The following is a 14,099-nucleotide window of genomic DNA, read 5'->3' on the forward strand; positions in this document are numbered from 1 at the left end:
GACAGCCTGCAGTCTCCTGTACTTTGGGTGGGAATGGCAAAGCAGCAAGACAAAAATGAAAATGTCTCCTTTCTGTACTGCACCTCTCGCAATGTCTATGGGGCTGTTGCACATGATTGCCAGAAGTGCCGTGCACCCTGCCGTGTTGACTTTTGAATTTTCTATAGGTGACACAGTGTGATAGACCTTGCCCTCAAACCCTCCATTACACCCATGTTGCTCTCCTCTCAACTGTGCTCCTTTGGGGTAACATCACTGTCAAGACTGGCTGAAGTTTAGTCAAAGACATTAAGAGATCACCTCCAGGGACAAACAGGACAGGAGAGGAGAGGAGAGGATCAGGTCTGAGGAGAGAACGGAAATTATCTGGCTCAGTCTGAATATTTATGGCTCAAGCCAAAGAGGTAAAGTGCAGTTAAAACACATTTTCAAGGAGAATAATGGTCATGTTTTTCATCAGAAATAATGGGATGAGTTCATTCTAAGAATGAAAAAAAAAGGTTTAATTCCAGTTTGAAAGTGATCAACCTGACCATCTGAAACAGAAGATAGTGAGGTTGCTGTATGACATCCAACAATAACATCCTTGATGTGTTATGTCATCTTATGAAGACCAACAAGATTCAGAACTCATCAAACAAAATGTTGAGATGTTGTGACATTCATTTATTTTTCTAACAGTAAAATAGCTAGGGTGGTTGGAGTGAAATGCTGAAATATACCTTTTTCAACTTTCAGGTATTTTTTGGTTACAGCACGTCATTATGTAAGAAGTGATCGTCTTATTCATACACTTACTTCATGGATCCATTTTCTAAACATAAGATAAATAACTGAAAGAAATAGATCAGGGGTGGAGGCATCTCCAATTCATGCTGATCAAAAAACAGTAAAAGGGAAACGCCTTCTCAAACCTAGACATTTTCTTGACAGTGACATTTATGGGATTTGATTGTAAAGGTTAACTTTGGCTTTGGTTTATTTCTGTATCTCAAATGTACATCTAATCAATAGTCCGTCAATATTTTCATGCCTGTATTACAATTTAACGTTTATCAGTCACAATGAGTCAGTGTTTGAACTGCATCTTTGATCATATGTAATACATGATGTTCAATGTCTGATACCAGTTGTTCTCTTTTAACCTTATGGAGTTTTATGAAGCCTTGGATCAAAAAACAAGGTTCTATGTCATGTTGTTCTGAGAAACAATCTTCACTCCCAAGTTTGAAATTTTTTTGAAATAAGTCCCCAGGATTTCCTCTGTTTTGCACAGCCATATAGGATACTCTTTCTATTGAATTCAACTGATTTAATGGCCTCCTTAGTTTGGACCTTGATACTCACTGACTTCTCTTCTCGCCACACTTTGAGGCTGCCAGATTTCAGGAATCTGCGTTCACTCAGGTCTTAATTGAATTAGAATTCAGCTTTTAGTCTGGCCAGAACATCGGTTGTCCAAGCTCAACAGTTCCCTTCTTGGTATTTATTATCCATCATGAGGCTGTGCTGTGACAAACAGTTATACCCGCAATGAAACATTCTTCAAACCACACATTAGTCATGCTTTTTCAAAACTGGATTACTGATTTGTTCTGATCGGGGCAAATTTGTCCATTTATTATGTATATTAAACAAGGGGGCCACAGCCAATTCTAGCTGACAGTAGGATAGAGGCTGGGTTCGTCTTCAATTGGTCACCTGTTGATCATAGGACTGAAATACCACATACTACTGCACATCTTGGATGGAGAAGCCTGAAACCTTAGATTTTGTCATCATGAGGTGACAGTACTGACAACTATACCACTTTCTCACTCCTATAACCCGATAAAGTGAGGCTAAAGGCAGTCAGTGAGTTTGTGACTTCTTTCTAGTGCTGAACATTAATAAAGCTAAGATGTACTTTCTAGCAGTTGAAAAATAAATTTGAAATGTTATTTTCATATGGATCCATTAATTTAATTAACATTTGGTTACTTCACCGATCGGACTTTATTTTAATTGAGGTTAATGAACAAGAAAGAAAAAAAAAAGTACTGAAGTGTTACATAAACAAAGTAATAAAGAAAAGAATTGTCATTTATCCTTTAAGTGATGCAGTATCCATGCAAACATGATGATGCAGTATAGATCTTACACCATTTTTTTTAAACAGTTCATTAAACTGATTTTTAAAAAGTGCCCAAGGGACTGAAAATACAGCAACATATCATTCAAAAAATGATTTGATCTCAAGAGATAACTTAATGTCCTGGACACCGTTACAAAGTTCTACCAAATGCTATTTTCGACAAATTCTCAACCGGGAAGGAGTCACACATGCAGTGAGTAACTAATACATGAACAGGAGACTGACAGCGTTCCCCTCAGGGAGACACCAACTGTGGTGATCATCAGTGCTAAACTCCTGTCAGGTTCCATCTTACACCTAAAACACAAATACAGACTCCCTCTTGTCTGTCTCAGGGCAAGACAGGCTTTCCGAAGGGGTCAACATGTTGTCACACACCAGGGAGCTGTGTTTTTGTTGGCAGCCCCCATCTCCTCACAACTGTCCATGCCACCTCACCCGCAGAAAGCCCACTGTGGCTATTAGAGTGGGATCATGGCAAAATCTATTTCTTCTCCAAGGAGATTGTTATTATTATCATTAGTATCAGTATTGTTAGTATTATCATGATGACAATAAGTGCAAATACAAAAACAAGGCTTATATGAACATGGCATGATATTATGAAGGCATCTAAAATAAAAATATGTAATAGCAAATAAAGTAACATTGCCAAATGTGATACCGTTCAAAAAGGTTTTAATAATAAAGTAATAATATTTGCATCAGTGCTCTGAGTGGGGCGGTTCTTAAAATTTGTTCAAACATAAATAAGAAAATAATAATGAGTCATCCAGTGTCAAGCAGGCCTACATGTTTCGGAACGAAAGCTGTCATTTGAAACTGTTAATTTCAGACTGCATTTCATTCATAAATGTATTTGTTATGAGTGTATATGTGTTGTTTTTGTTGCACATTTTCATGTACAGCAGTCTTACAGCTGGTATAAGAAGAGTTAAAAAAAAAAAAACTTGGTGAAAATGCCGTTTCACTCAGACTTGGTACATATCTCCCAGGTGACTGCTTAACTCTGGCAGTAATTGAAAACTTGCTCCTGGCGCTGTGTACACGTGTGTGTGTGTGTGTTTGTATGTGTGTGAGTGTGTGTGTGTGTGTGTGTGTGTGTGTGTGTGTGTGTGTGTGTGTGTGTGTGTGTGTGTGCTTGTGTGCGTGCATGCATGTTTTGCTTTTATATATGAGTTTGTGTATGTGTGTATGTGCGTGTGTTTGTATGAATCGGCATGAAAGATTTATGTTTATGTTTGCAAGTCATGGGGCACATAAACGTGTAATAGAGCTCTCCCAAGCTAAGCACACACATTTCCCTAATATCATCATCGTCTATGTGAAGGAAAGTGTGTGTTCACCACAGCGGTCGTGTGTGTTTGAGTACCTTTATGTGTACTTTTGTCCCATTCGTGTCTTCATTAGTTAACCTCCCGCTTCCACAGGTTAGACTAAGTCCACCTTTCTGGACTAATGTTTATAACAGTTTGACTATTTTTCCCAGAAGAATATTAAATTAGTAAACAGCCTCCCTTCCCCCTCTTTTTTGCTCTTCCACGATAAGGGGCCAAGTCTCTTCAGCATTTCCAGCCCTGTGAGCTAATTTGACAGCTCACGGGGGTGACGCTGATTCCACTTCGCGGAGACAGGTACCCTAGGGCTAGCCAGCTGGATCGCAGTGGATGCTTACAGATTTGGCTTTAGCTTCATGCTGGGTGTCATCTGTCTCTTTGGTCTGGCGCGGGATAATTTCTGTGTATGTGTGTGCTTGTGTGTGCGCGTGTTTGGGAGAGTGTGTTTGTGTGTGTGTTCATGTGTGTGGTTTGTGTGTGTGTTGTGTGTTTGCCCGCCCTGACATCATGTGCCTGAGCAGTTTCTGCCTGGCAGGCTTTGTCTATCCAGGTTGGCCATCAAACACAGCCAGCATGGCCCTAATCTGACGAGGCACTGCTCCAAACATGCCACAGCAGCCCAAGAAGTGTGTACATGTGTGTTCGTATGAGTGTGTGTGTTTGAGTTGAGTCGCGGGTGCGTGACCTCGGGGCAGACCCCCTTTTCCTACTCTTTGCCTTTCTCTCCTGCTCTGTCCGATGTCCAACATCACCGAGCACACACACACACACACACGCACACACACACACACACACACACACACACACACACACACACACAATCTCAGGCATAACTTCAAAAGTCATCAAGGGAAGCTCAACTGATGCTTCCCCGCCACCCCTGCTCAAGTGTGTGTGTGTATTTGTGTGTGTGTGTGTGTGTGTATGAGTGTGTGTATTTGTCTTAAGTCCATGCGTGTTTGTACTTGAAATGCCGCAGCCAGGAGAAACGATTTTGCCTGCCAAGAAGGAAGAGATAGCCGTGTTCAGCACTCCCTCCACCCCGCATCTGTCACTTTGATTGTGGGCACTTTTCAAGATTTTCTGCTTCAACAGGTCAGAAGCCTTCCCCAGCCTGTTGCCCTCAGTCGACTTCCACCCTGCATCTTGGAGAGAGAGAGGGAGTGAGACGACCCCTCCTTGTGTTCGGATGGAAGCAGATAAGGGGACAGCCCCCTATGGGAGAAATGACAGTGCGTTTCCCATTTATCTCCAGGATAAGCCCCAAAATGGTGGCAGGCGACTGCCACAAACACTAATCACAGTTGACACAATGGTCTCTTCCCATACACATACACACCCCGGGTTCCCTCTGCATGTCTGAGTCCTGATCTCCAGCTCAAAGGAATACAGGCAGTTGCAAGATTCTTCTGACAAGGTTTTGTTCTGTTTCGCTGTGAAAGAGAAAAAAAACTGTTCCCTGAAAAGCACAGAATGATCATAACATATGTTGATTTTCAGCCTGTGAGCTACATACCACCATTGTCGTCCAATCCGGCCTTGGGACGGTGACGGTGGGACATTGTAACGCCACACAATGATTTATGTGGGCCTCAGGTATTGTGTTTTTGTGTCTTTACCTTTCTTTACTTCCCACTCTTTCTTCTATTTTCTGCTTTGCTTTCATCCCCACCATGTCTCTTTGGTGGACACCTCTGAAGAATCATGCCTCCGGCAGGAGGAGGGACAAGAAAGTGGCCACACCAGGAAGGGCAACCGACTTGCTGTCCAGGGACCGAGAGCGAGAGAGAGAGAGGGCGAGATAGAGAGAGATAGATGATGGACGGGAGAGAGATGAAACAATAAAGTGGATGTGGAGCGAGAGAAGGGCAGAAAGGAAGGGAAGCGGGTAGGTGGGTTGCCGGGCAGCAGGTCCTCTCCCACCACCCCCACCACCCTCCAGCCTGGAGGCCTTGGTATCCAGTGAGTAAGTCCCCCCACCCCTCCTTCCCTCCCTCCCCCCCCTCCCATCACCACCCCCACCTGTTCAGAGCGGCGGTGCAGTGAGTGGCGTTCAGCATGTTGTGAACACAAAGCAGCGGCCCTGCGGCCCTCCGCCTGGACCTCGGTGTCAAGACCCAGCCGAGCAGAGTGAGAGAGGGAGAGAGAGAGAGAGAGAAAGAGAGAGAGAGAGAGGAAACATGAAAGAGAGAGAAAGAAAAGACGTGTGTGAGAACGAGTGAGAGAGAGAGAGAGAAATGCAGAATAATTATACCCAGTGGGTAATGTGAGCACCATCGTTACAGGGGCTGTGCAGTCGGGCCGAGGAGGAGAGAGACGGGAGCGTCACCGGGGCGAGTTGCAGGGCCAGTGGGCATGTTTGGTAAACCACACTCTAAGACCTCCCACTGCACTGCTGAGGCATGTTTGTAGAAGTGCTGCAGGAGATCATCGAGCTACTGGCGAGCAAGTAGGCACGTGGGGGCAAAACACTGCTTATCTGGACCTACATTTGTACAGCTCATATTCCAGAGTAATAAATAAAAAGATAAGCAAAAAAAAATTTTTTTTTCACATAGGACAGGACACATCTACATATGTAGTTGATGAATAATAACACCCTCCTAACCTATAACCTTTGAAAGGAAACAACTAGTGCTTATTGAAGGAAAGGTTAATTTACTTATTGAATTGAAATTACTTTTTTGCCATGGCCAAAACGCTGGATATGTTTCGCAAGGAAATGTTAAAATGCAATTTACGTCAAACAGAGCATTTCTACAGAAAAAAAAACTATGTTATCGTACTGCTAGTTTTAATAGGTTGCAGATTGTGCACTTTTGGCAGTGTTTGTCTTGATTTTTTTTAGACAAATATTGTAGCAATAACATTGGACAAAATCAAATCTATTCTTTGCTCAGTTAAATTAAATAAGGAAAGAATCAGATATGTTTAGAGTTGAACTCTTAACATTCTAACTATGAACCAGCAATACTATAAAAATCCATACTGGACATTATGATATTTTTTGCAGCTTTTTTTGCAAAAATATTTTTGTATCTCTGTATTGTTACAGTTTTGGAGAACTTCACTGAATTTCTGTGTTTACACATGGGTGTCAGATAAAAAGCAGAATCCACTTAATAATGATCTGCTCTCATGCAGTGCTGTTACATGCAAACTCCAGCCAAACATTACAAATCACTGCAGATTAAGATACGGAATGGCAGGCATTTCCTCATTACTTAAATGTTAGCTCATCTCTCTGAAATCTTCAATGCTTTGACGCTCTCAAATTGGAATAACTTTAGAAATATGAAGGTTCACACAATCTTTGCACATTTTTCATTCCCTACAACTGGATTGTAGCTTTAGCAATGATGTTCTGCAATTTTTTTGAGTCTAAATACTTTTAATCAAAACAGCCTTTTAGAGGTGGTCCAGGTTAACCGAAAACATTTTATTTAAAATAAATAAACAAATACCCAGCAACAGACAAATAATTCATTTAAATTCGGTCTAAATCTACATGTAGTTAAATGTCTTCTTATGTTTTGCATAGTACTTATTAATACTGTATGCTTATGCAGGATATCAACACTACTTTTAACTGGCCTCCTAAATCCAGGGGCTTGATTTAATGCTTTAAATTTCACCCTGTGGACCAATGAATAACCAAAACAGCAAGATGCACATTTGTATCATTGCAGCTTTGCTGGTTCTGATGTTTGGTGTCGCAGATCCTCTCGTGCTTTCTCACAAAAAGCACGAGACTGCAGTGAAGGGCTTGTTTTTGTATCCCCTGGCAGATGATCAATCATTTAATCTGTTTTATAGGCCAACATCAAAACTAATGGTGCATGTAATAACTGTTTAACTAAACAATGTGGACATTGGGAGACTTAAGTGGTGACTTAATGATTTCCTCCAAACTGTGCGTGACAGTCCTAATGTATTTAGGGTTCACCAACAAACTTTTCACAACTAATATGCGACTTTGCCCCGAACAATGCCTCCTCTCACGATCACTGAATTGCTGTATATACTTAACTATTGCCAAAGGCTCTGTGTTTTTATATACATTTATGCCGATATTTTAGCATTTCATAAATAAATATATGCATTCCCTATTCCAAAATACTAGTCACAAGGGCTTCATCCTGGATTTAAATGAATCACGAGAGATTTGAGGCCACCTTGTGGTCACTATGATGAAATAAAGTCCCCTTAGGTCTGTTCAGTGATTCAGTAGTTTGATAAATATTCCTATAATTGATTTATGTTGAGATTAGATTTGCTTGTTACTTAAAAAAAACACTGCTCTACATAATATCACGTAATTGTATCAAGACAAATAGTTACATAAAAGAGGTTGTTTTACATAACTTTTTTCCAATTTTTTTTTCCAAACTGTGAGATTTGTGGTTACCGAGGATGTGAGACACACGACACCCATCGCCCCCACCTTTACACACACACAGTTCTTAAAACATATTGTATGGTATTGATGATAATGTCACTCAACACATACAATAGCCTGTCTCATGACATAAGTCTGAAAATGTTCAAATTCGTACCGCCTGATCAAAATTCTTCATCACTGAGCCTTAGATTAAAAGCAACATCTTATTTCCACTTTTTCATAATATAATGCTCTTTATTCATCTAAATACTGTGAGTGCACATCGGTTTCTGTGTGCACGTGTATGTTGGAGGGGGTCATTTTTGAATGGATTTCTTGTTTTTTGTTGTTTGGTTCTTGTTGTTGTTTTTTTTTTAATTAGTTTTTGTTTTTGTTTTTAGATTTGTAAATACAAATATAACAGAGGAGGCAAAGTTTCACTTGCGGCACAAAATATGTTGCCACTAGATTACGTTGCAAAATGAATCATTATGAAAATGTTTGTTAACTAAATAAACAAATTGAAAAAAAAACATATAGACGAATAAAAAAAAAAAAACTATATATGTTTGTTGATAAAGTCGGATAAGAAAAAACACTGTCGGGCGTGTAATTTAACAGGAAAGGCTGAACGGAAATTCTATCAAAGTGCAAGAGCGCCATCTGGTTGTCCTGGATTGAGCAAAGCCTCCCTCCACTCTACTCACTTTTTTTTAAAAATAAACAATTAAAATCGCGTTATACGAACATTTTTCTTAAAAACGTTGTGACCCAGCGGAACGTCCGTTAAAGTAATGTGACAAATGTGGACCAGAAAATACGAAATGGAAAAAATTAGAAGTTACTTTTGACTTGACACCCCTATTTTACCTGAATGGTTTATTCCTTAACCTCACACCCGGAAGTAGTCGTAAACTTCTAGTTACTCCTTCTATCAGCTGACTTTTCCTCACCTGACTGACATTACCAAAGAATTTTGGTAAAACTCACACGCGTTTTAAAATTAAATATGCAATCGCGCTATGAAACCGTAGAATGTTTTAGAGTTAACGTAATCTCTGCTATGGTCGTGTTTAAAGCTGTTAGCAATTAATGAGCTGGCGGAGCTAGCAGTCTGGGAGTAAACAAACAAAAAACACGACTGCTGAAGAGCGCTGGTTTCCTAATTTGTGAAAATGGATAAGATAATGAAAGGTAAGTAAAAATAAGAAGACTGGGTATCATCCAGGGCCATATTAGTCAAATGCCAACGATAACTCTACACACTGATGGGATATTTTGTGAGTAACGTGATTTGGACTGCCCAAATAAAGATTCAAGTCTATTTTAAAACAACCATCAAGACCTGAGCTGTTTATTGTTGGTAAATCATGATTACATATGAATGTGCTTTAGGTAACTATACCGATAATTTGCTGTAATGGATGTTATAGTTCTTTAATGCAAATTACATCTCTGCAGACGTGGGTGACATCCAGTCTCGGCTGCTAGACCACAGGCCCATTATCAATGCAGAGATTCGATACTTTGTCAGAGAGTTTGAGGTAAGTGATATGACACGGACCTAATCCGGAAGGTTCCTTAAAACAAGGCAGAGAAATAATTTCTAGAAATATAATTCAATTCATAATTGATTGGGAATAGCCTGTTATGGCCCAACTGTCACAAAGCATACATATCAAATGTAGGTACATATGAAACTTGTCACTCTTGGCCAAAGATCAGTGACAAAGTACCCAAACATGTGGAAGAAATTATCTAAAAATGAAAGTACCGGTAGTATCTATGATATTTGTCAGCACCAAAACTTGAGTAGTAATCATCAGTGTTACGCAATGTTATGAAGAGATCACCAATGGAACTGAGAGAATAAGAATCATAAGAATTTACTTATGATTAAGACACCGACTGAGTCTGTCATGTTTTGAAAACATTGAAGAAATGCAGATAAAAAATTAAACATTTGAAATTTAGATTACTTTGGGGCTCCCGAGTATGTGCCAGCTTTAGTTTGGGAGGAGGGACGCTGAAAAGGTTGAAGCCCCTCAACACAAATGCACAACTCTGAGCTTGTGTTTACAATTCAGCCTGTTTATTCTAATAACTGCTCTCCTCTCTGCTGTCCAGGAGAAACGGGGGAACAGGGACAGCCGCATGTTGGAGAACCTCAACAAAATGCTGCTGGAGTCCAATGAGCAAATGAATCCTTCAAACTTAGAGGGGGTAAAACAGCAGCTGTTTGATGTGATCACACGATGTAAGTCTTCTCTGCCACATCACTCTTCTTTTGATAATTTGCTCCCTACGATAGTTACATAATTCGCTCAATTTTATTAAGAGAGTGAAGATTTTTAAATGTCATTGTGCAGGCACAGTGAAATTTTGCAATGAGCAATGAGATATGAACCTGTACAAATCCTTTTTTTTTTTATAAAAATAAATAGACAGAAAATGTATTTACATATTGCACAGTTATATACATAATGCGGGTGGCATGAAGGGTGATATGAGTATGACTGAGTTTGAAGTACAGCTTAGTGCAAGGTAATGACTCTACGGGGGTCTGAGGATGGAGTGGTTGTCAGCAGGGGGCCAGTGTATTGTGCGTGGCTGAACAGGTAGGGGTCCAGGTGTGAGTGCTCTGTTGGGGGCTGGGGTGTGGTAGCTTTTACAGCTCTTGGGTCGTAGCTGTTTTTCAGGTGAGATGTGTTTGTATTGATTGTCCTGTACCACTTTCCTGATGGGAGCAGCATAAACAGGTTGTTACTGGAGCATGTTGACACCTCACACCTGGAAAAGAAAGCCCAGCAATTCTCTCACTTTAATGTTGTAACCAGTATCTTTTGAGAAAAAATAGATTTTTCACAACAAAATGTCTCGTTTGATGTGTTTAAATTTTCATTATTCACATATCAAATACACTTTTCTTGCATTCACAGTGGAAGCTGCCAATCATATGGCAGTGAGGATCCAGCAGAGGGAGCTAAAGACTCAGCAGGTAGAAACAACTGTGGAGATGATGTTTTTTTCACGCTTTCAGGGTCCAGTGTACTTTAAATGTGTACTTCACAGTTTGAATTTGATAAAAAGTTAGAGAAAATAAGTAATAGAACAATGATGTGCTTTTTACTTATTTGGTTGTTGATATCTCATGATACATTCAGTGTACTTTATAAAAGTAGACCAGTCCAATAATATTATAGAATATTGAAAATAAAGCATTATGGAAAACAACAATTACAAATAGCTACAGTAAAATAGTGAATGATTAGACACAAAACATTAAAAGAATTCAGTTTCAAACAAAATGTCAAATGCGCTTTAAACCCTCATAGTAAAAAAGTTTAAAAAAATGCGATACTATGGTTATTATTGAGGTAAAACACCTTATGTTTGCTACTATTTCAAAGTCAGTTTTAGTTCTAAAAAACATGTTTTTCTTTCTATTCCATGACTGGAATAGTCTTTGCCTGCCTTTCTCACTGTTGGGTGTTTGATCTCTTAGCTTTACCTGTTCTCTCTCCTCCCTTTGTCTTGCTATTGTCTGTCCAGAGTGCCACGCTGCAGGCAAGTATGGAGCGTTTGAAAGAAGAGTGGGCCGACTTTCTGAAGGAGCAGCAGAGACTAAAGGAGGAGGTAGATGAGGAGCATGTCAAGGCTGTCGGAGAGCTCAGCACTCGATACAGTGAGAAGAAGAAGGACTTGGACAAGCTTGCACCCTTCTAATCACTCCTGTCAGTGAGAGATTGCTTTACCTGACTCTCGTTCTCATTACCTGAACCCTTTGTGTGAGGACAAGGCAGAAGTGCACATGCGTTTTGTACATTTGCTTTGTCACTGCTAAAGCACGGTTTCACCGTTGCAAAATGAAGTTGTTGGCTTAAAATCCTACTTAGGGTTTTGGCAGGGGGAAAAAAGAGCATAAAATCTGCCAGTTGTGCTCTTTCACCAGAGTCAACAATTTTCCAAATCATAAATATGAATGGATGATTTACTATGTGATATTTTCACAGGCCATCAAAATCATTATTTATTGTCTGTAGCACATGGACTGTGTGCCCCAAGCAAAGCATCTGGAATATGTCATTTTCAAATATGCCAAAATGTAATTGTTCCTTTGCCTTGAGATTTTCAACATTTGCCGTTATTAAATGAATGACTAGCTAAAAGATTCTGGTGATATATTTGCATCTGTCTTACAGGAAAAGGAACCATTTGTTTGGCATTAGATAGTCCATGTGTTAAAAATAAGATCATTTAAGGTCAGAAAAAGCCCCTATGAGCAGGTGTGTATAAAGCACAGGTCAGCTGTTGTAGACATAAGCCCTGACAGAACCATTTGCAGAACACATCATCCCGTACCAGCTCTCATGTAACGTCTTCAAGTAAACCAACTGGCAATGTAGTAATTTCATCAGAAATGTTGTAAGCAGCTTGAATGATCAGTAGCAGCTGGTTTTCAATTGCTTTACCAGTTGAAATCGGAATTTAATGAGCCACAAGTCCAATATTTCTATTGCCATTTCAAATGAGCTCAAGTGAAAGTGGGGTAGTTTGGTAGTCTGGTTTGAGTTTCCTCCTGATCAAATAGCAGCACTAGTTTTAATGTGCAAACAGTAAAAAATGAGTAATAAACACAGATTCATTTCATATACTGATTCAAATGTTTTGATCGGAAAAGAAGATCTAAAGCTTATAATGTGTCACAGGATACTGAGGATTTGCTGCTGACTGTCATGCTGTAATGTGATAGGGGAACACATATTGTATGAAATGTTTTGTTTTAGCTGCAGACAATGGCGGGTGACTGGACAGGTTAATGGATGTGTGGGCACGCTGGGCACATTCCTGGCACAGCTGAGAATGGACTTCTCTGACAACGTAATAGAACAAATATTTATGATCCCCGACCCCCTCCACATTCCCAACACAAACTCCCTCAAACTGTCCCATTGTTATCTGCGGGGGCAGCTTTGGTCTCCACCTCATCCATCAGTAAAAGTAAAATAAAGCTTTGTGAGAAAAAATAAGAACATATCCCCTTTCCCAGAAGCAGAGGTGCAGCTTTTTCCATTCAGCAAGCAATCCTCTACGTATACAAAATCACAAACACAACTCTGTCTTCTCCAGCTTACAGGCACAACCCCACATTTTTTCCTCCACTTGTGTCTATGCATATAATTATGTGTCTGAGAGCTGGCAATGAGTGGCTGCAGTGCAGGACACAGTGGTTGGCATGTTGTAGATCAGAGGGCATTTAGGTGCCAGTCTTACTCAACGTTTGTGTGTGTGTGCGTGCGCGCATCCTCGGCCCCATATACCCCTAGAGACATGCCGCAGCTGTTGACCCATCATCGGCTAACAAGGAGTGACAATAAGGAAACATGGCCAGCCTCCGCATGCATGGCACCTTTTCATTTGCCCTTGTTTACTTTTTGGTTTCACTGGAAGGCAAATAGAACAGTCTTAGTATAGGAGGTCACCACTATAGTCATGAAATTTAATATTCATGAGTTGGATATTTGGTAAATATTTGGCCTGATGCAAATAAAATATTTTTTAAGACATTTTTAAAGCACATTATAAGTACTTCATACTAATGTAAGTAATGTATGAATGTCCTCACAGGGATGAATTAATAGTTAGAGCCGAGTTTAATAATATGATTTCTAACAATAGATGGTTCATAAAGTTTATGATTTATACATTGATGTTAATGAATATGTTACTAACAGTTACTGGGTTCTTTTCATTTATTATTCAACAATTACTAACCCAAGCACATGATAAATGTAATATTGATGATGAAAGTATTAAATGCTTCACGTGAGCTTTATTTCTATTCAGGGTAGGAACTGTTCACACAAGGCCATGGTTAAGATGAGAAGAGGGTAAATGGCATTTGTTACGTGAAGAAGCATGTTGTTGTTTTGAAAATTTTAAATCATTTTTATGTGCCTCAGTGTCATTTTGAATTACAATTCTTTGAATGATTTTTTTAAATGTCCAAGAACAAAGAATCAGAATAATGTAAAGAAAAAAAAAGCAACATATAATGTATTGATGCTTTGTGAAATTAACCAAATCCTTTTTTAGCTTGATAGGTTATAAACAAATATTTTAGTATAAGAAACCATCTGTGCATCAGTTAACCTCATTATAATTATTTAGCATCACCTCTGCTACAGTGTTTCAGACATATTTTTTTAACATGAAAACAAACAAATCAGTGACTTTGGTACCTATC

The 14,099-nt window shown here is 39.5% G+C and overlaps 1 protein-coding gene across 1 annotated transcript; it reads left to right on the forward strand.

The window, feature by feature from the left end:
- The first annotated feature begins 8,762 nt into the window (after positions 1-8,762).
- bloc1s5 (biogenesis of lysosomal organelles complex-1, subunit 5, muted) lies at positions 8,763-12,021 on the forward strand. The gene is made up of 5 exons (XM_086151420.1): positions 8,763-9,046; positions 9,314-9,396; positions 9,980-10,109; positions 10,792-10,850; positions 11,405-12,021. Exons 1-5 carry the CDS (start codon positions 9,028-9,030, stop codon positions 11,576-11,578), a joined length of 465 nt encoding a protein of 154 aa, XP_086007546.1. The 5' UTR covers positions 8,763-9,027; the 3' UTR covers positions 11,579-12,021.
- Positions 12,022-14,099: the final 2,078 nt, after the last annotated feature.

The sequence above is a fragment of the Fistularia commersonii genome, chromosome 8, assembly GCF_037954325.1.
Source record: "Fistularia commersonii isolate RoL2024-O1a breed Wild chromosome 8, RoL_Fcom_v1.0, whole genome shotgun sequence".
NCBI classification, from domain to species: Eukaryota; Metazoa; Chordata; class Actinopteri; order Syngnathiformes; family Fistulariidae; genus Fistularia; species Fistularia commersonii.

Excerpts from the sequence above, each read along its gene's own strand:
- bloc1s5 (XM_086151420.1), top strand. Across the intron at positions 9,397-9,979 it reads ACTTTGTCAGAGAGTTTGAG|GAGAAACGGGGGAACAGGGA; the intron begins GTAAGTGATATG and ends TCTGCTGTCCAG. Across the intron at positions 10,851-11,404 it reads GGGAGCTAAAGACTCAGCAG|AGTGCCACGCTGCAGGCAAG; the intron begins GTAGAAACAACT and ends TTGTCTGTCCAG.